Source organism: Pimephales promelas, chromosome 25, assembly GCF_988280905.1.
Source record: "Pimephales promelas chromosome 25, fPimPro1.hap1.1, whole genome shotgun sequence".
In the NCBI taxonomy this organism is placed as follows: Eukaryota; Metazoa; Chordata; class Actinopteri; order Cypriniformes; family Leuciscidae; genus Pimephales; species Pimephales promelas.
The window spans coordinates 5,598,725-5,619,727 of NC_142793.1; the positions used below are offsets into that span (position 1 = coordinate 5,598,725).

General features: G+C 38.6%; 2 protein-coding genes across 2 annotated transcripts; both read right to left on the reverse strand.

Moving 5' to 3' along the window:
- Nucleotides 1-1,154: 1,154 nt before the first annotated feature.
- chst6 (carbohydrate sulfotransferase 6) lies at nt 1,155-15,705 on the reverse strand. The gene is made up of 2 exons (XM_039656833.2): nt 15,570-15,705; nt 1,155-2,509 (listed from the first exon to the last, which is right to left on the reverse strand). Exon 2 carries the CDS (start codon nt 2,489-2,491, stop codon nt 1,298-1,300), a length of 1,194 nt encoding a protein of 397 aa, XP_039512767.2. The 5' UTR covers nt 2,492-2,509; nt 15,570-15,705; the 3' UTR covers nt 1,155-1,297.
- A 1,560-nt stretch (nt 15,706-17,265) lies between these two features.
- tmem231 (transmembrane protein 231) lies at nt 17,266-20,991 on the reverse strand. The gene is made up of 7 exons (XM_039656719.2): nt 20,429-20,991; nt 20,179-20,345; nt 19,906-20,034; nt 19,652-19,795; nt 19,261-19,342; nt 18,690-18,795; nt 17,266-17,687 (listed from the first exon to the last, which is right to left on the reverse strand). Exons 1-7 carry the CDS (start codon nt 20,565-20,567, stop codon nt 17,525-17,527), a joined length of 930 nt encoding a protein of 309 aa, XP_039512653.2. The 5' UTR covers nt 20,568-20,991; the 3' UTR covers nt 17,266-17,524.
- Nucleotides 20,992-21,003: the final 12 nt, after the last annotated feature.

The following is a 21,003-nucleotide window of genomic DNA, read 5'->3' on the forward strand; positions in this document are numbered from 1 at the left end:
TGTGATTCAAACTTCAATAAAATACCAGCTCCCATCGAAATCAAACAATCTCATGAAACTGCAACACCTCAATCATTTAGTTTACATTTGATCACATTTGAACACAAGTGTATAGAGAAATTCAATATTGCAAATAATAAAAGCCCTTTGTGAAAATGACAAAGCAGTACTGTAGTTCTGTAAACTGTAAATGTGTCTGACGTCTGGGTTCAAAGTCCTTTTAGCAAAACTTTATCACATACGTTTTTATCACAAACAAACATGTCAAAATCACACAAAAACCCACTGTGTCGTGTTAACACTTTCAACAACAATTCTTTCACAATGGCTTGTGAAGGCTGATGGCACATATGGCACAGTAGTTTTGTAAAAATATTAATTGGGGGTTCAAGAAAAATAAACTCTTACTCTGAACAATTATAAATGTTCACTCCCCACAAGAAGATTTTCCAGTATTTCAAGGCTATCCTTTTCAAGCATGTGATGTTTTACGTCACTTTTCAGATTTTGATAGATAAATTATCAAGAATTTTTAAATGACAACATTTATGCTATAAATCTATTTTTGGCTCTTTCACCCATATATATTTATTGTTGGATGTGTGTGTTTTCTATTTGTTTAGTTTACAGATATTAAGTTTTGCAGTAAGGATCCGACTCGAAAAATGGTAGATCCAATCACATATTTAAGAGTGGATTTTTTTTGTTTGTTTTTAGGTTCAAGTCTGAGGAAACTGTAAATCCAGCGATAACACACACAAGAACTAGTCTACAATGATCAATTCTTATAATAGCATAACATCTAAACATACAATCAAATATGAACTGCTTTATTCACAAAGACATTGATATTCAGCTCAATGCGGCAATAGTCTGTGTGAACCTGTAGATGGCTGATGGCATCTTTGTGACTTATCCATGAAAAAAAGAGAAACGCTCCATCCCTTCATAGACCCCTTCGACCCGCATCTCAAGAAAATCTGGAATGCATTTTTTTTCTTTATAAAGAAAAACAAAACAAAAACAAACAATAGTTTCCTCGTCAATAAATACATCTTGAAGTCAATTATTGGAGCATAATTTCTTCTAAAACAGCATCCAGTGGTAAGTTGAGGACAGACCTTCTAGTCTCTAGCTCAACAGAGAAACTTCCTGTTCTCCGCTGGTCACTAGAACACTGAGGCATCCACTAACGTTTCATTGCTCCTACGTTTCTTACTTTAGAATGAAGCAAAGGAGAACAGAACTGTTTCCCCACTTTCCTTCAGTCTTCCGGCGTTTGATCACTGGGTTGACTCTATACTTTAGCGGTGGTGCTTTTGGAAGGAATCCAGCTGAACTGATAGCGTTTCCGCGGCGACAGAATGTTTAAATCCAGCAGCTTTTGCTCTTTCTCACTCTCCACCAACTGATATCCCAGCAGAGACATGGCTCCTTTGCACACATCCTGGATGCGCTGGACTTTTTCAAACGGTAAGGTGGTTCGCCAAGCCAAGGAGACGTCCTCTGCATTTCGGGAAGTGATTTTGAAGGCCTCCTTCTTCGATCCCTTGCCCTTACCGTGAGTGATGCGGTAAATCCACTCCTGCAGAGTTTCCGTCATCTCCAGACCCACAAACTGGTACATGGCTTCGATCTCCGCCAGCGTGTTACGCACCAGATCCTCATAGCGTACCATTTTGTAGCGCCCCCGTAGGAAATCGGGTGCCTTCAACATGGCGGTCTCATAAATGCGCGTATGACTGCGGCAGATCTCCTGTAAGATTTGGTACGATCTCTCGCTCTCAGGAATATCAGCCTGTTCCAGTACTATATTGCTATCTTTCATCAGGGCTTTGGCCGACTGCTCTCTGGAGCGATGCACCGCTCGCGGGTCCCGAACTAGATGGATGATGCGCAGATCCAGAGAGGGGTCCCGCAGTAACGGGTAAAGGGACTCCAGCTCGAAGAAGCGAACTTCTTTTAACACTACATGGCTGTAAGTCCTGCACGCCGCCTCCGCGAGCTTCAAACCTTGCACGTCGCATTGCTGCTTGCATTCTGGCTCTTTGCTAATCTCGTTGCGAGGCGTGAGGAAACACGCGGGCGGAGAGCAGAGCGCACGGCTGTGGCTCCACATGAAGAGTTTGGAGACGTTTTGTGGTTGGGGGATGTACGCATCCATCACGGACATGTCGCACTGGAAGACGCTTCGGATCGTATCGCGCACTGCCATTCGCAGGCTACGAGCGCCGGCTTGCTGTATGGACATCCACACGTGCCAGCCTGGCTCCATCAGATAAAACACATCTGGATGCTGGTTGAACACCTGTCCAAGGAAGGATGAGCCGGACCTCCAGGATGAGAGCAGCAGCACGTGCACTTTGCCCCCAGACAGAGAGCTGTTTGGAAGAGGCGGGCGACTGTACCAGCCGTACAGAAGCACGCATGCGACCGCTGGAATCAGCAGGAGACTCAACACAGGGGGTTTCGGTGCTCTCCACCGCAGCATCACGCCAACTTTACAGACCTACCAACGCAAGCAGACACACTTCAATGGATCAGTCATGACGGGTAAAAACAAGGTTTAAAACAAACTATTATTCTAGTTTAAAGGATTAATAATAATAGCTTTCAACTTTTTAAGCCACACTTCACTTCCCTCTATATATTTTTTTTTAAAGTGATACATTTATACTTTTTATTTATCAGTCAGTCCCTCCAGAAAAACGTGATTATGCGATCGCTGAATTCAATGCAAAATCAGCCAAGGTCCGCATATTTATGCGGGGGCCGCATTTTTTCAAATACGCCGCACTTTCGCCGCATAAATTGCCGATTTCCGTGCAAAATATGCGGGGTTTGCATAATTTCATAATCCTCGCATTTTCGTTGCAAAAAAAGTCACATGTATCTTAGCAGAAAGTTGAAAAATGTTGCGTTTGCTTCACACAAGAGCAGCCATTTCCACCTGTTTCCATGGGAACGTTATGAAGTGACCCAATTACGCGACGCCAGACAGACTCGCGGAGGCGATTGACATCACAAATCGAACTCGTATAACTGTCTGACGTATAACACACGTTCTACCGTCACATCGTTACTTAATAAACAACATAATATAAAAGAAGTAGCATCAAACAGAAATTAGCCGCACACATGGGGTGTTCGAGGCGCACATATAACACGGCAGAGAGTTCAACAGGGAGCGCGCAGCTCTTAAAGGGGCCACACCTTATTTACACTCGTTACAGTCTGAAATAAAACAAGATGAGAAATTAAACATTCCCAGCACTTTCTATGATGTAGTATGCTTGCTTATCAAAGGAAGTAATAAGAAATGACTCTTACATTAGCCTAGTGAGAACAGGATGTTGGGGGAATCACTTTTTTTTCTCTTTTTCATCAAACCGCAATTTTTGCAATTTCCCTCTATTTTTGCAAATTCCTGCAATTTCATCGCATAAAATTGCATAAATATCCCGCATATTCCATCGCATTTTTAAAGAAAACGGGCCACGTAATCAATCAATTTTTGCCAGCAACAATCACACAAAAAAAACTCAGCGTTTTTCTGGAAGGACTAAATACTATTATGGTAAATGTTATATATAAATCGCAAATTTTTTCACAAATTTTTGGAAATTACCACCACAAAATCAGTCATTTTGATCGCAAAAATCACAAAAAAAAATCGTGAAATCCTGGTGGGACTGATTTATATGATGCAAAATCACAACTCTGCTGTCATTTTTTAATTAAGCTAATAGACCTCCTATCCATGCATGAGTTTGTAATCATCTTCTCCCTATTGATTGACAAGACTTAACTGGTTCAGATGTTTAAATAAAGGAGCTGTATGTAAGATTGTGGCCAATACTAGTATTGCAATCCCTTTCGAATTAGGATGTATCCCCCACCTTCCCCCATGGCTTGAGGTTGCCAGATATGCTGCAGGTTCCAGCAGGAATGTAGGCTGCTATAAGAAGCTTGAAATTGCAAGTGATGAGTCCTAAACAGTGAGTTTTTTTCTGTTAATTATTTATTTTGGACTTTGTAACAAAGTATTTTGGATTCATATCGAGTTTCGCAACGTTAGAATTTTTTATCCGATTCCGACACGTTTGTATCTGCAGCTGTGGTAACTAGAGCAGAGCTGGCAACCCGAATGCCGCTACCGAGTCCGTGATTGGTAGATCGGTGGAGGTTGACGCATCAGAGCAAAACACAACTTGACAACATTAACATCAGTTGAGGGCTGCTACTTCACTTTTTAAATGACAAAAACCTGGCCGGACTACTGGTGTCAGTGAAGTATTTGAAATGAAAATGATTTCTTAAAGTCTAGTGACATATCAGGGAAAATGTATTATTAATTGAAATAAATTTCTTGCATACAGCTCCTTTAATTTTTTTTATAAATATAAATAGCGCAGAGCCGCAGACAAGAGACAAGTCACCTTTGTTCTAGTGCTTTATATAGTACAGATTGTTTCAATGCATCTTTAAAGAGATAAGATTTGGCAGTTGTTCAGCTGAAATCAGTTCAGTGTTGCTTCAGTTCCGTTGTAAAATATAATTTATTATTAAACTAGTTCATATAATCTTTAACACAGTTCTGCAAAAAATGATGTCATCATCCAGCTCAGTTCAGTTCTCATACAACAGCATCAGTACAGAAACATTGTTGAATAGCACTAACGGTTAATTCAGGCTGTATTTTGACCAGTATATAACACCAATGAATAACTATTGTCCTCTAAAAATTAACTTCAGTACCAACTATCAAGTGAAATAACATTTAATACTTCTGAAAATACATGATCAAAGTAAGAGATGAAACCGTGTTTTTTGTGTTGTGTGTTGTGTAACCCATTAAGATAGAAAATATGTTGAAAGACTCGATGCCAGAAGCACGCGACGCAATATTTCGACAATACTGTATATGCAGCCAAGACCGGTAACACGTAAATCTGATAAGGCACTTGAAGCAGACAGAATACACTTGAGAGGACAAAGTTAATCCGTCTTCGACTGCAAGAACTGAAGCACGTCACAAATGAACCAAAACTCAGCATATACGATCACTAGCCTCAAAGACATGAGAAACAGGCCTAGACGGTTAAAATATGTCTACTTTTAAATTAAAAAATTAGAAATAAATAGTTTGATTGCCTAATTTAATATATAGGCGTGCGCATTCACTACTGCAGGAATGACGATCGGCACAAACAACTATGCAGCCAACACACTTAGTAAACACTTGTTTATTAATAAACAATTAAAATATCTCCTTGCTGTTTCCCGACACATCCATAATCATTAGGCTACTTTTGCCAGTGTTTTGCGGCAAGCTTCATGTGTGCTGGGCGTGAGGCATATATCCCGCACGCACCCCATTAGCCTATATTTAATTTAATTCACATTTATTTGTAGGCTATAGCATTTTTCACAATACATATTGTTTCAAAGCAGCTTTACAGAAAATGTCTGCATCTAAATTACAATTTAGAGAGACCTGTTATCAGAGGTGAGTGACTGTGTAATGCATTTCAATTGAATTTCATTCAGTTTCATTGATAAACAATGCATTAAATTAAGGCAAAAACAACGAGGAAACGGCAGGCTGACTGAGTGAGGAGTCAGGAATGAACATAGTCGTAATTTGCGGGTGTGATATGTCCCCATTGAAACATCTCGCGGTGTACCAATACAAATAAATAACACATCTCCCGTTGACTCTAGTAGACCATTCATTTCGTCCGTTTGTTAAAGGTTCTATATGGAACTTTTTTTTATAAAAATGAATCCTTTTTTTATTGCCTACTACTTGAAGGGGTTGTAATCACACATTGCAATGATCCACTTTTCGGGTTTTGCTATTACCTCTGAAGGCCAACATTCATATTTATATGTGAGGTCTCCGGGTCGGATTCCCTTAAGAGGTGATCTAAAATGTGTTGTTTTTGAAATCAAGTGAACAAAGTGCTCATTGCCGCTGTGATCAGAGGCGCGGATACAGTGTTCTGTTGTGACGCGCACAGTCTTCACACGAACGCACGCTTCAATCCGTTGCGGAGAGACTTTCTATACTTGTTACGGTGAAATCACAAAACCCAATGCACAGAAAAATATTTCCCTGCTTGATACAACCACTAATAAACAATCAGTTTTGATGAGGAAAATAAACTATACTACTAGTGTGTATTAGAACCCAGAACCTCTGAGACACTTGGCAAAAGTTCTGCCACTGGACCATTAAAGTACATGGGGATAATAGTCGGATCATAATTCGTAAGTCTTCATAGTTTTGAAACAAAATACAAGTGATAAGTAGGGTTGGGTATCGTTTGAATTTGAACGATTCTGATTCCGATTTCGATTCTGGTTCCTGACGATTCTCGATTCCGATTCTTTTAAGAGGCAGGGTCAAAAAAAGTTTAGCTAACCTTGCTAACCAACGGTCTTTCTGAAGGAAATAATCCTTTCTGAAGGAAATACTCCTCCTGTCACAAATACTCCTTTTGTCACAAATTTTGCATTTTGCCGAGATTTCGTTATTTTTAGAAAAGTGAAGCCACACTTTGGACCACCGACATAAGGTACTCATGTTCGACTCGCACGGTTATGCCAACACTTCCGGTAGACGCTTCTTCGTTGGTGTTGTTCAGCGGTTTCTTCTTCCGCTCGGCGGACTGTGAATATCGAAACTAGGAATCAAAATTTTAACTTTTGAACGATTCCGGGAAAAACGAAAAGTTAGTCTCGGTTCCAATCGATACTCGATTCTCGATACCCAACCCTAGTGATAAGACTATAAAACCTAATAGTGTTACAATAATAAAAACAGCCCTGACTCCTAAGCTCGACCAAGCTTTATTCTATGCAAAATAAATCATCACATTACTGTAATTATATCATTTTTGATAATATTATCACTCTTATTAGTAGTATTGCATTCTCTAATAAAGAGATTTACCGCTGGTTAGCTCCAGCTTGAGAACACTCAATTCTCACCAGGTCCTCTTTTGCCAGGATGTTTCCTCTAAGTACTCCAACATGCATGTTGTGCTCCTGTGAAAAACAAGTTTCGCCTTGTATGTATTAAACACGACACGACAGCATTCTTGGTTTGAAGTTTTGTGAAACTTTCCCAAAGGTTTGGAATCATAATTCGCACTGGTTTTTTTACCGCAAAAGCATTTGTAAAGGGCTGCATTACACTCTAGTGCTACAGCGGCGTAGCGGTCAAATCGTGATATTGCACGCCCTTACATTAGGTCACGTGAGATCAAACAACTACTCGACAACAAAGACATTTGTCGACAATTTCTTATTGTCGACTAATCGTTTTTTATCCCTAGTATACTATGTAACACGTCACACCATGTCACGCTCTGTGTGAGTGGTATTTACGACAGTAACGTTAAATACAAAGACTCCACAGCGACTCTAGGGGTCACTGTTTGACAAAAACAGAATTCCTGCATAGAGTCCTGCATAAAGCACCTAAAGCTGTCACAAAGAACCAGCAAACGTAATGATTATGAATAGGTAAAATGTAGCAAGGCAATATTTTAATTGTTTATTAATAAACAAGTGTTTAATTTGTCAGTGCCAATTAAGATAATGTTGATGATGTTGACTCGTGATCTTCGCAGTAGGGAACGTGCCAAAGAGAAATGCACGTTTCATACGGCTTGCATAATGTAGTGGGAGGTATTGTGGCTGTAATTAAACTGATGGGCCAGAGGTAGTGAGTGTCCAATCACAAACAGGAGGGACGGTATAAGAAGGGATTGTAGACACTTCTTGCGTGTTTTGTCATCTGAGTGTTACATCATTGCCCGGGTACCGCCCCTTCTGGTCCAAGTGGTGGAGATGGGTAGGATTAGGATTTCATGTTCCTCCCCGTGGATTTTCATGTTCTTGAAGGGTCAACTCGCTGTGTTTGCATGCCCCTCTCGCACTCCCGTGCTTTTGGGGATGTTAGTGTTCGCCGCATGTGTTGCGTAGATGGGCGATAGGTAATGAAATTAAAGGTACGCGAGACGTCCATTTTGTGCAGCGCTCAATGTGTTATAAGTATACGTATGTATATGCTTATATTTGTATTTTAGGAGTAATAGACTTTCTGGGGCACCTGGTGGGCAACGCTGCTGCTTTTGCATTCAGACTATCTCATCTCCTAAAACATAGGCTTTTCCCAACACGTGTGTGCACAGCCTAAGCTTCTTGGACTGGGTGGAATGACGGATCATCTGAATAATTAAATGGATTTCTTCCTACAACCCCAAGACTTAAACATTGTTTACACACACACAAGCTCTCCCCTCCCACACACGAGGGAGGGTCGCTGGACAAAGGGAGAGGATCCGGTTACAAGCCACATTGGACACCCCAAGGGAATGTGCAGAGGCATTGTCTCTCTCTGAATTCTAACCAAGGAAAATAAATAAATCCTGTAATCATATATGCATTCTATTATATATATATACATCCCCTTGACAATTGGATGAACAATGTATCTAATCTCATGATTTGCCTTTTTGTGTGATTTGATCTGTGTTTCTCAAACTCTAATGGGATAATGCTTCAAACTTTACAATGCGTGACATATTTGGTATCTATAACCTGGTACTGGGAAGATTAAAAAGACTGGGTAAATTATATGTCGATAACAACACATGAGTATTACCAGAATCTTTTCATAGTTTCTTCATCGTTTCTTCATAGTTTCTTTCATCCCCGCCCCACATGCACACAAGAACACTTTAGAACAAAGGGCAATAAACCCAATCTCCCGCGTACGACTTCCAACTCTTCGATTGGCCAAGCCGACAGGAAGAGGCCTTGGAGATAAATGCCGGTGCGCTCCGCTCCTCCCTCTTTTCCCTCTTACTATTATGTCATGCTCTCTACCTCCGTCCTTCGTCATGTAACCTAACTAATTTTTCCCCTCGGGAAATCTCTTCTTTTGTTTGTTTTAAAGTTCTGTTTTGTGTTAAGTTTCTAGCAAATTCATCTCACAGAAAGGAGATGAATTTAGCCGAATTTGGTAGTTACCTCGAAGACTTTAACCTTGTTCAACACGCGCGCCGAACGCCATGTGATGTGACACTGAACACAAAGAACATCCGCTCACACATGGGGCCGGGAAAGGCCATTCAAGGAATGCACCAACACATGAGAGAACCGTTTCACTTGCAAGTATATCTCTTAATCGAGCTTTAAGAAGCATTAAAATTGTGTTGTTCGTGTTGTTGACAGAAGGGTAATTGTCTAGGTGAATTTTACCAAATCAATCTGTTTCTCTTCTCTCTCTCCCTCGCTCTCATTCGTACTTCCATTTCCAAACTCCCCGTGTTTGTTGTCGTTTGTGTTATTTTTAATGTACAAGTAGTTCTGCCATTATTAAATTCATTATATTCATTTGATTGTTTACTGCCTCTTTTGCTCATATTTCAAGTCACTTAAATGCCTAGACCTTAGCTGCAAACTTACAAATTAAAGATACTTTAATCTTTGTATTTGTTAATAAAACAGGAAAGGTAATGATATTAGGCATTTTCTTAAATATCGGTATCGGCAGTTATATTACAGTTAATTTTAGTGAAATTACAAAAACTGAAAGGCAGAAATGAGAGAAGACGTCGGAAGAGATGGTACGTGCGGAAATGCGTAAGAGGAAATGCGATGCTACCAAGCCGTCCAATCACCGATCTTGCGGTCCGCGTCGTTGCGACGTGTAGTTACATTTTTGAAGAGGTGCGCGTCAGGCTACGGCGAAGGGTACGCAATATGGGACGCGTCTGTGCGTATGCTACGGCGTACCTACCGCGCGCACCCTACGCAGAAGTATAAATTGGCCTTTAGAAAGCTTTTTTTTTTATTTGTTTGTTTTGCTTTGGTATATTTATTTTTCTAGTTTTATTAGGATATTTATTTTTCATTGGTTTCTTTACTGAATGTTTTGATCGGTTTTCTTTAGCCCTATTCTCACGGGATAAGTATTGCCTGGTGATGTCTAGTCATTTGTAATAATTGCGGAGGTTGTCTATCTTAATCCCGTGTGAATCGGCCATGTCTGTAATTTGTAAAGTAATAATTCCCCCGCAAATGACCTACCAATATTTCGCCGAAAACGTAGGTCCTGTGATAATATTAGTCCCATACGAATCGACATCTCTGTGATTTGGCAGGGTTGTTTATATATTTTTAAGTTTTTGTTTCCTGTGCGTTATTTTATCTGTTTTTCACTAAGAATAGAGGCTGTGTTGGAGTGTTTTGATAGTATTGGGTGCTGGGTCATATCGCAACATACAACTATACAATTTGCAGAAAGAGAAAGCTGAAAACCATCAGAAGAGCAAAACTAAAAGAATGATTAGATGGAGATGAACAGCAGCATACGGTAAGGACAATATTCTTCTGTTTATTATATATCAGCAGACATAATAACATCAACATATTTCCAAGCTATAGCCTGGTGACATCATATCCGGGAGATAAGTCAGTAAATTCGAGTAAATTCCAAAATCACTGGCTTCGCATATCCCGTGTGAATGCGCCACACGAAATTCAGATGTGGTTGGGTAATTTCAAATTCACACGAGGTCCCCAGATAATACTTATCCCGCGCAAATAGGATTTTTGTCAGTATTTTGCAGTATTGTATTCAGTGTTGGGGAGTAGTTAACTACAAGTAGCGACGCTACGAACTTAACTACATTTTTCAGTAGTTTGGCAGTAGCTCAGTTGCTTTTTAAACAGTGTAGCTTTTCCAGTAGCTAACTACTTTTTGCAGTAAGTAACGGTGTAGCCAAGGGGGTAATCCATCGACCGGAAGTTGAAGACTCGCGGGAGCTGACATCTTGTAGCAGAACTTCACTTGAGTTAGCATTCCAATTGACTCCCATTCATTTTGGCGTCACTTTGACAGCGAATAACTTTACATCTGAGGCGTTTGAAGACCCCATTTGTCCTTTATTTATTTCTAAAGAAACACGACAATGTATAAATAGCTCCATTACCTTGTTGTTAATGTTATGGCCCCGCAGAAGCAGTTTTAGTGAAAGTAGGCTAACGATTGCGTCATACCCATGCGACTCTCTGTCGCACAGTAGAGAGATTACCGTATGGACATGAGAAGAAGCTTGCGCGCATTCGGGGAAACATGGAGGCAAAATGACAAAATAATTAATCAGAGTACCTAGCAAAATTGTCTCCTTCTCCTAGCTCATGGACAGCTCCTATTCACACTCTCCGCCTCTGCATGTTTCGGAAGGGAATGATTCAGATTTCTCATGCCACAGCACTAGAAGACAGACGGGTCACTCACGTCACATCTACGTAGTCAAGCTCTGTTTGAGTCTGCGGAACGGAAGTGCTTGAGTCTGAGTCAGGGACGGAAGTGTTAAAAAAAATAAATAAATAAAAATCGCCAAAAACGGGCTTCAATCGTCTCAATGGAGTTCCAATGAGATCGCTGTCCATTTCTTTTACTGTCTATGGGTGTAGCGCGAATCAGCGCAATGCAAGGATATTCTTCTTCTTGTTAGTTTACAAACTAATTTTTTGCCATTATCGCCACCTGTTGTTTAATCACGCATCTTCTAACGGTTCACTGACGTACAGAAGTGAGTTGACACCTCTATGCACCCCATGATGGAGCAAGACGTGCCGGCAGATTTGGAGGATGGAGAAACAACGTTAATTTAATTACCCATGGCCTTAATTGTCCAAGTTCATGTCTCTCAAAGAATCGACAAGTAAAGGTTACACTTTTGTATGCAAACCAAAGTTTCAAACCCTGTCAACGTTGAAGACCTCAAGCACAATTTTAAGGGCGCACATACAGGTCAGTAATGGCCATTTTGTAATGGCCATGCTCTCTGTTACATCAAATTTCTATTTCTGATTTAATTACAATGACCCGTCATGATCTGTCCACCAGTTTTGCACTTTTGACAAACAGTCTGAGGTATTTGAGTGTTGTGTGTAATAAAACAATACTCTTTTTGAAATCATAATTGTATATTGCATTGTTTTAAACACTAAATATTTTACTTAAAACATTCCTCAGACACTTATTCAGTTAATTATATTTATAATATGCGTTGTTAAAAAAAAGCAAAAGTAGTTCAACTACTTTTCCAAAAGGGTAGCTTGACTGTAGTTTAACTACTTTAACTTATGAGTAGCTTGTTGTAGCTTGTCAAACTACAGTTTCAGAGTAGCTTCCCCAACACTGATTGTATTTGTATGATGTCTGATTTACTTTAAATGTGCTGGTAGAAGGCCAGTGATGTTAATAGATACCCTAACTTTCATCCTTAGTGTTTTTTTTTTTTTACTAGTCTATGTTTATTATGCGTACACGTATGTTTGGAGTACTGTGCATTGAGACTTGCAATAATTTGTGCTCTCGTTCCAGGAGCCGAGGCTTCAGGGCAGGCCACTAGTAGGCCCTTACGTGCGGTGGTGGGGGGCTCGTCACAGAGTGCTTTGAGGTGATTGTGGACTTAAATTGCAGTGTCGGCCTCCTTTATTTCTCGGTTTCTTGTTGCGGATGATGATGACCCTGATTTTTATTGTCTTTTAAAATTGTTGCGAGTATCCACGTCTCTGGCCCTCCTTTGATAATCACGTTCCTCTGTGCCTTGTGTCAAAAATTTCCCTGGTACCCAGGGTGGTGTAGTCATGCCTAAGCTAGCAGTGGCGTTTTTATAGTTTCTCCTCATGTGGAAGAGTGTTTTCTTTCGTTTTGAATTGTTCTGTTTAAGTACACATGCCTGTGACTGTGAGGCAAGTAGGCTAACTTATACGCTGAGTTTCGGTTAAATTAATGAGACAGTTACTGTAAGCTCCAGTTCATGCACCGGCGTCTCCGTTTCGTGATTATCTATTGTCTGCTATATTTACTTCTTATTTATTAAATACAGGCAATTGGTTAATGAAACACTGATTGAAATTAAGATACAATTAATACAAAATGAAATTCACTTTAAAGAAAGGTTGTGTTTTTTCTGTTTGATGTCTCTGTAAAAAGACTTCATGCGAACATGAAAAATAAAATAAAGTTAATATGTTATGTTCTGTGGAGACTACAGTTAGGCTACTCATAATTTGTATTCTGAATAGGTAACAACGGTAGGCTACATGTATTCCGTTACTCCCCAACACTGATATTAGTAGCCTATATCAGTGTTTCCCAACCCTGTTCCTGGCGGCACACCAACACTGCGTGTTTTCTTTGTCTCCCTTATCAAACACACCTGACTCAACCCATCAGCTCATAATCAGGTGGGTTAATGAGCTGATGGGTTGAATCGAGTGTGTTTGATTAGGGAGACAAAGAAAACACGCAGTGTTGGTGTGCCGCCAGGAACAGGGTTGGGAAACACTGGCCTATATAACCTTATCTGCAACATATTTTACACGGTTTTGACGGTTTTTAAAGTTCTAATGATGGTGTTCAACCATGGTTCTCACGGTTATATAATAACAGTCACACCCCTATATACAGTGATTAAAAAACAGTTTCAAATATTATATTAATATAATATTAATTCATATTGTATTGTTACAATGTTTTTGTTTGATATTGACAGCTGTTTGGGGGATGGTTTTTACTTTACTCTCCTGAAAAGCTTAAAAACCTAATGTGCATCACTGTAACGATTATACAAAGTAAGTATACATTTTTTTAAAAAGTAACAATAAATACATATTACATGATACAAATGTTGCAGAAATCCAAAGATAATAGTCATTTTTGGCTCAAACAATCCCAATCTAAAGTTTTGAACATATAATGAAGGTTTGAACAGATCAAAACCAAAATTGTGATAGCTTATTATGGGATGTAATCTGATTACAGAACCCATTTTCAAGATGGGATCCACTTCGACCAGATTACTTAACAACTGGACCCAGGATCACACTTACCAAGGCTCATTTGTTCAAAGTGTTTAATCTGAATTAGTATGATCTGGATTTCAAAATCCTATGTTTTGCCATCAAGGATCAGGTAGATCTATCTCATCAGATAACTAAAAACTGGGCCAAATGAGAGTAAAATTGACTTTAGAGAGTAAATTGAATTATATCCAGCTTTATACACTTACAATCACAAACCAAGATAAATAAGATGCCCCTCGTTTACAGAATCAAATCTAAGCGATAAAAACCACACAAGTCACCATGTAGTAAGCTTCTCTGACACACACCTAAAATCTGCCTAAGTGAAAAGATTTGTCATCATTCAGCTAGGATGAGTTTCTATCGCGATCTCTCTCTAAAACGTAACAACACTTATTAAAAGGAGTTCTAACGCTGACCAGCAGGAGGCATTGATCTACAAATGAGGAGATAAAGTGAACACTGGTCGATTCAATGAGATTCACTGCTATCAGAACACATACAATCTATCAAGGTCAAAGATAAACTACTGAATCTGCGGTATGCTGTTTTAAAGACAAAAATAACAGTCACACAACATATTTCTTAGTTTTATCTTCTTTTGATATTTGATTATATGATATTACTTTCAATCATGTGAATCAAAAGAAGATAAAACTAAGAAATATGTTGTGTAAAAACCATGAAACCAATACAGATGACACTGAAGGCATAGTAAAATGGAAATGGTGATACCAAACGTGATAACAAACGTGTTAAACAGTCTGGAATGTGTTCGTGAGCACAAACAAAACGTTACTTATATTTGTTTTAAACTGATAGTTCGCCTAAAATAGTAATTTACTCACCCTTATTCAAACCCTGTAATTGCCAAACAAAACCAAACTTGAAAGCGATCCGTTCAATCCGTGGGTTATTTTACATCTGATGAAATGGCTTCAGAAGACTTTAAGTCAACACTCAAGACACAAAAGACAATTAACTGGTTTTGGAGCCCCAAGGCAGCCTACTATTAATTTTAATTATTGGGTGAACTGTCGCTTTAAGAGCGTCATACACCTGACAAGGAAACAGACGGGAAATAAGTGTGATAAATTAATAATAGTATTCCGTTTGTTTCCTTTACATTTACTTATTTAATAAATCATCCTTTTTTGTAGTTGAAAAGTGACATTTCTGACACACGGTTTGTGTGAATCCAAACAAGCTGACAGCATTACTGAACACCATCATGAGTGCAGAAACGCGTTTCGGAGTCATGGTGCCCAAACATGCTGGAGACTAATTTCTCCAAAATGCGCATAGAGGGAACTAGAGTTTGGGACATTAGACACAAAACAAACCAAAACATACTTTATAACGATTTATTTGTCGGGCTACCAAGGGATTCTTATTTGGATAACTTCATTGCTAAGTCTTCATTGCTAACAAGTGGTTAATATCGCCTGCATGAGATGTTATATTCATGATATATTCGACACATGCAACTTTCACTGACCTCGATGAATCTGCCATGTTCACAAAAAATAACGCTCCGCCAAACAGATCATTTAAAGAATTATCCTACAAATACTTTAGCTAAAATTTAGCCTAATTATAATAGTACATGTCTAGACGGATATCGTTATTAAAGCATAGCCTAAAGCATTAACTTATGCCTTACTTACCTCCTGCTGAATAATGTATCCTTATTCGGTGTTATAAAGTTTCTGCCGAGAACACGCTCTCTCTCTGGAAAATTTGAGACGTGGCCTTTAAGAGGGACTCAAGAGGTGGGCGGAACTATGCCTTCTGGATTCTGGAAGATTATATGTTAATGCACTTCATACCTTTACTCCTGGTAATGGTTATCTGGATATATTTATGTTAGGAATAATTAAGGGTGACCATATTTTGATTACCGAAAACCAGGACACTCGGCCCGGCAAAAAGTTAGTCAAATGATACTCAAAGATGATTTCAATAGGCCACCATTTAAAGTAGGCTATACCTCCTCTGTATGGAATCGTATTACAAGACACAAAATCAGATAGGCTTCTCAGAGGTTACTCAACATGTTGACATGATAATGACAGGTTTAAAAAATAATGAATGAATTGATAGAAATAATGTCTCTTCTGTATTAGAAAAATAAATAATAAATAACTAAAAGAAATACCTCGAAATGAACACAAATAGCTATCAAACTTACAAAATATTTAGTTTTCTTCCCCACCCTTCTTGTTTGTCCATCTATATTTTGCTGTAGGGCTGATCATTCCCTGCAGTTTTTGAAAACCAGGACATTTTCATCACTTTATAAAAACAGCCAGAACAGGACGTGAAAACAGGACATGTCCTGGGAAAACAGGACTGTTGGTCACCCTAGGAAGGAATAATACAAAGCTCATGTAAACCATGTATAGATGTGTGTGGGTGTGTGTGTACTTAAGTAGTCTACAAAATGGTAGTTTTACATAAGACACACATTGCTAACTTACTAGCTAGTATCTGAGAATTTTTTTTTTTTCTCAAAATGAATATACACCAACTAAATCTATGTAAGATATAAACCCTCATATTTGAGAAGAGCTGCTTGTGGCACATTTTCACAACAAGGATGAGCGAAGCAGGAAAACATTACATCTGCGTCCTGTCCATTGTGCCAAACTTCCTGTGCTTGACCTTATTGGGTGATGTAGAGGATAATAAAACAGCTAGGAAGGATAAAGAATATTGGAAATAAATACAGTTTTCATGAATGTGTATCCATGGAACAAACTGATACAAAGACAAGAGCCTAAAGCAAACACAGTATGTGGTGTTGTTTGGTTTGATTCAACAGTAGTTTGAAAACATATTATTGACAGTTATATCCTCTTGTTTACTTAGATTAACCACTGCCAATATTTTCCAGAGGATTTTTGTCATATAATTTAGCGTAACATAGCCTGTCAAATGACATTAAATATCCAACCCCACATTTTTTTCTCAAACAATTTCCTCCTAAGCACAAGTACTAATTATTAAACAGTATGCACTCATGTTTAAAAAGAGGAATCAAAATTTGTGGATTTTGTGGCCATTTTAAACAATCTACAGACTTAAAACCCATCTTTTCTCTGTGGCCTTTGACACCTAGCAAGATGTCGATTGTATTTACTTGTTTTTTCTGATTTTGATGGACTTTATTGCGTGGCTATTATTTGTATTCATGTTTATGTGTAAGTTTATGGCGTTTAATTTTATTTTTGTAGTATGTAATTGTGTGCCTTGTGTGATTATTTTTTCTGTACAGTCCTTTGGTCAACTTTGGTTGTTTAAAAGTGCTTCACAAATAAAGTTGGATTGGATCGGAATCTTATCAGTGCTTAAAAAACACACTTTATGTAAGGTTTTGACATATTTATTCTACCATTCTTTCACTTTGCAACCAAACCGCAAAAAAAAAAATCCTGTACAGTGTGCGGCTGAACTTGAAGAAAACCAGAAAAACCAGAGACTCCACAGGCATCCTGGAAATTCTGTATGAATGTGCTTGAACTGAACAAAGAGAACTAAATATAGAAAAACTCACTAGCAAACAAGTCAATGAATGAAGATTAAAAATAACATTTAAAAAAGGAAGAAAAATAAGCTCATATCAGGAGCTGTGCTGTTTAAACGCTGGTACTGTGGTGGTCGGCAAAACCTGGTTTTGAAAGATGAACGTTTGAATGTGCTGGAAAACCCAGAGAAAGATGAGCAGGATGCTGACATACTGAATCCAGGCAAACTTAATCATTTCCCAAAAGCCTGGTCGATAGGTAGAAAAAACAGTCAAGGAAATTAAACTTGAGTGTATCAATTGAAGCATAAAAGGCAAGTCTAGGAATGCACAGACGTCAGGAAGTGACTTTATGTGTCCAATGTGTGCTCGTGTCACGAGAGACAGGGTTGTAGCCGTAAACTAAAAAGCAAAATGGGATCATTTCCTATCATGTGTTTAAAATCAAAATAACGTTATCTGAAAGAAACTTCAAACATAGTTTATTTTATTTTTTGGTATTAGCATTTTGTTGTAGACCAGATGGTTGGTGTTAGTAACCAAGCATGAAACAATATAAATATGTATTAGTATCCAATATCCTGTTTGGACTTTGAGTTTCCTGTTTCTTGTATTCTTTGTTTCCTTGTCTTTTGTCTTCCTAACCACATCTACGCCTGCCTTCGTTGCACTCCTACACTTGTATATATCCTTGAATAGAGTATGTTTTACAACAAAGGGTTAATTCACCGACAAATAATTATCTTCTATATAGGAATACGGAAAAACAGTCACAACACAACCCTGAAATTAACCCAAAATTCTTCACAACAACTTCATTTGTAATCCACAAAAGAAAGATATTAGGACAGGATTTTCAGTTTATGGGTAATCTACCCAAATGTTGTTTGGATAGATTACATACTCTATTTGAGGATATGTATTGCATATTTTAATTGTTTCATACTTGGTTACTACGACAAAATGGTTTATATTTCATACACAAATCATTAATTGTACCTAATTAACGTATAATGACAGTTGCACTAAAAAGTGTTAAACCGCTATAACAAAGACATACACACACGCGCGGGCGTGCGTCACTTTGGGCCAGCCTTGCATCATCAACTAAAGTTGATCATTTTCACTTCTTTTTAAGTCTTATCAGTTTAAACATTCAAGCTGAGAGAGTTTATGGCAATGGGAAAGAGTAATATTCAGAATCTCATTCCTGTCATATTATATATTATATACACACACACACTGAGCATATAAAGGATATGCAATAGTCTCTACTGGATAGTTGATCTGAGCACTGATCTGGAATGGAGCGTTCGCAGCTCGACCCACGGTCCACACGGGAATGACGCCGGAGAGATGAGTTGTCACTGTGTGTGTGAGAAAAAGATTTCAGCTAAAACAAAAGCAGCATGGCACCACAGGAATGCCTACATTACCAAGAAATACATAATGCATGCTTATGATGGGTGGATGTTTTAAACTATTTATTTTGACAGAAAGAAAATTTATTATTTTGACAGAAAGAGTTGACAAATAAGTTTTCAAGAACATATATATATAAGCTTCCTGATCATTTCTGTATTTATTAGCCAATTATATCAAATTAGGTGATAAACACGGAAATGATCATGTAATTCAAAACATTCTGGAGTAAATATTAAAACTTGGCGGTGAGAAATATAGTGACTACATATCTGTGATTTTTGAAAGCAATGATGTGAAAATAAGGAAGAGAGAGGTTTAACACATACTCACAACAATAATAATGAAATGATTATTATGAATAATAATGAATATGTTTTGCTTTTCTCAGCACAAGTTCATAACCTTACAGTTTCTCTGCTGATAGAGTGTAATGATGTTGGCCAGGTCATAAGTACTCGCAAACGGACTGGATCCATCAATCACTGATACCTGGAGGCGCAATTCAAAATAAACCTTATGCTTGTTCAAATAAATCATATTCTGACAACATAGGCTTGCTTCTATGGAAGCCATCATTCTGTTGATTAGAATTTAGGACTATAAATCAATGCATTTATTTCCATTCCTCATGTTTTAATTTATGATCTTCCTGATGACAGACATATCACAAAATAGTGGCATTGCAAGTCAAACTGGTTCAGTATCAAAGCATCAGTTCCAGCAGTGGGTGATTCAACACATTCATTTGTATGTCAGAATAGGTCATGCGTCAATGAACTGTTGTTCAGATATACTCACATTGTAGGTACTATGTAAGCCTCGGTGAGGAAGAGGAGTTCGCTGGTTTAGCTTCAGGTCTCCACAGATGGAGAGCTGAGAACCTGGGACAGAGGAGGAGTGCTGCACGAAGGCAAGCGTCTGCATCACAACAGTAGACATTCGCTAGACAGATGGACAGACAAATGAATCAGATACAGACAGACAGAGATAGACCAATTTATAGAGAGCCATTTTGTTTGTGGTGGTGTTATATGAATGCACTGAATACACACAAACAGCTGGTATGAGAAGGTAAGGAGGAGTTGAATGCTCAACATCTGCTCTTCTGGCTTGAGTGGCATGCTGATTTGAAGCCTGAGAAGGTCCGCTTTCCCATCCTGGTTCCTGTCCTCCTCCTGGGCCTGAATAATGAACAAACCCAGTACAGCTTTGCTTCCAGAGTTCACTATTGCAATAGCTATGGTAGCTAAATCAATTAGGGCCCGAGCACAGATGGTGTGATTGGAATTGCTGTTTATTATTTGACTTTAAAGTTTCGTACTCACAGTGATATATGGGATTCGTAAATTATCTCCGATCAGTCGATTAAAATTGGGAAATGTGCTCCATGCCACATAATTCCCTGCTGTGTCTGTTGCTCCCATCAGGATCATGTCATACTGGAACTGTATGACCGGCTGCTCTTCATATGTGCTCCTCTTCATCCAGAACCCTGTTCATAACAACAAACTAAGTCACTTCATTTGATCCCATATTTTTTTAGAAATAATTAGCTTGGAATAAAATTCAGCTTACCTTGACTTCTATAAGCCACCAGAAGAGGTGAAATATAAGTGAGGCATAAAACCACACAGACAAACAGGGTTGCTCTGGTGCAAACACATGTTCTGTATCTTATTAAAGCAGGATGAGCGTAAACGTCATAAAAGGCCATTGTTGTTAATATTGCGGTTAATTATGAAGTTCCATCCAACAATTCACAACACCTTTTAAACACATGTATATCATTTGAGCTGTGCATGCGCTGTCAAATATATGTACTAACAACGACCAACAAAAGCATTTTGGCTTAATAGTATTACACTATGAAAACAAAAATTTAGAACAGATTAATCAATCCAGCAAACAAACAACACGCGCACTGGTGGTTCCGGTGGCAAGGCGTCGTCTGTTCACCATAGCAACGGAAGTGCGCGAACGATGTGCATAGTGATTATTCCATCATTATTTATCAGATTTATGTTTTTTTTTTAGAAACTATGAGTTTCATCGTGTGATTTCTGCAATCGTAGAGGCGTTTTTTACTGTAGACATAAGCGAATTCGTGTATGAAACCCCCGAATCGACTGAATGGTACGGCCCCGCTCTGA

Coding starts and splice junctions, on each gene's coding strand:
- chst6 (XM_039656833.2), bottom strand. CDS start 2,491: ATGCTGCGGTGGAGAGCACCGAAACCCCCTGTGTTGAGTCTCCTGCTG.
- tmem231 (XM_039656719.2), bottom strand. CDS start 20,567: ATGGCCTTTTATGACGTTTACGCTCATCCTGCTTTAATAAGATACAGA. Junction 20,035..20,178: donor TACGAATCCCATATATCACT/GTGAGTACGAAA, acceptor TTCATTATTCAG/GCCCAGGAGGAGGACAGGAA. Junction 19,796..19,905: donor CCTTCTCATACCAGCTGTTT/GTGTGTATTCAG, acceptor CCATCTGTCTAG/CGAATGTCTACTGTTGTGAT.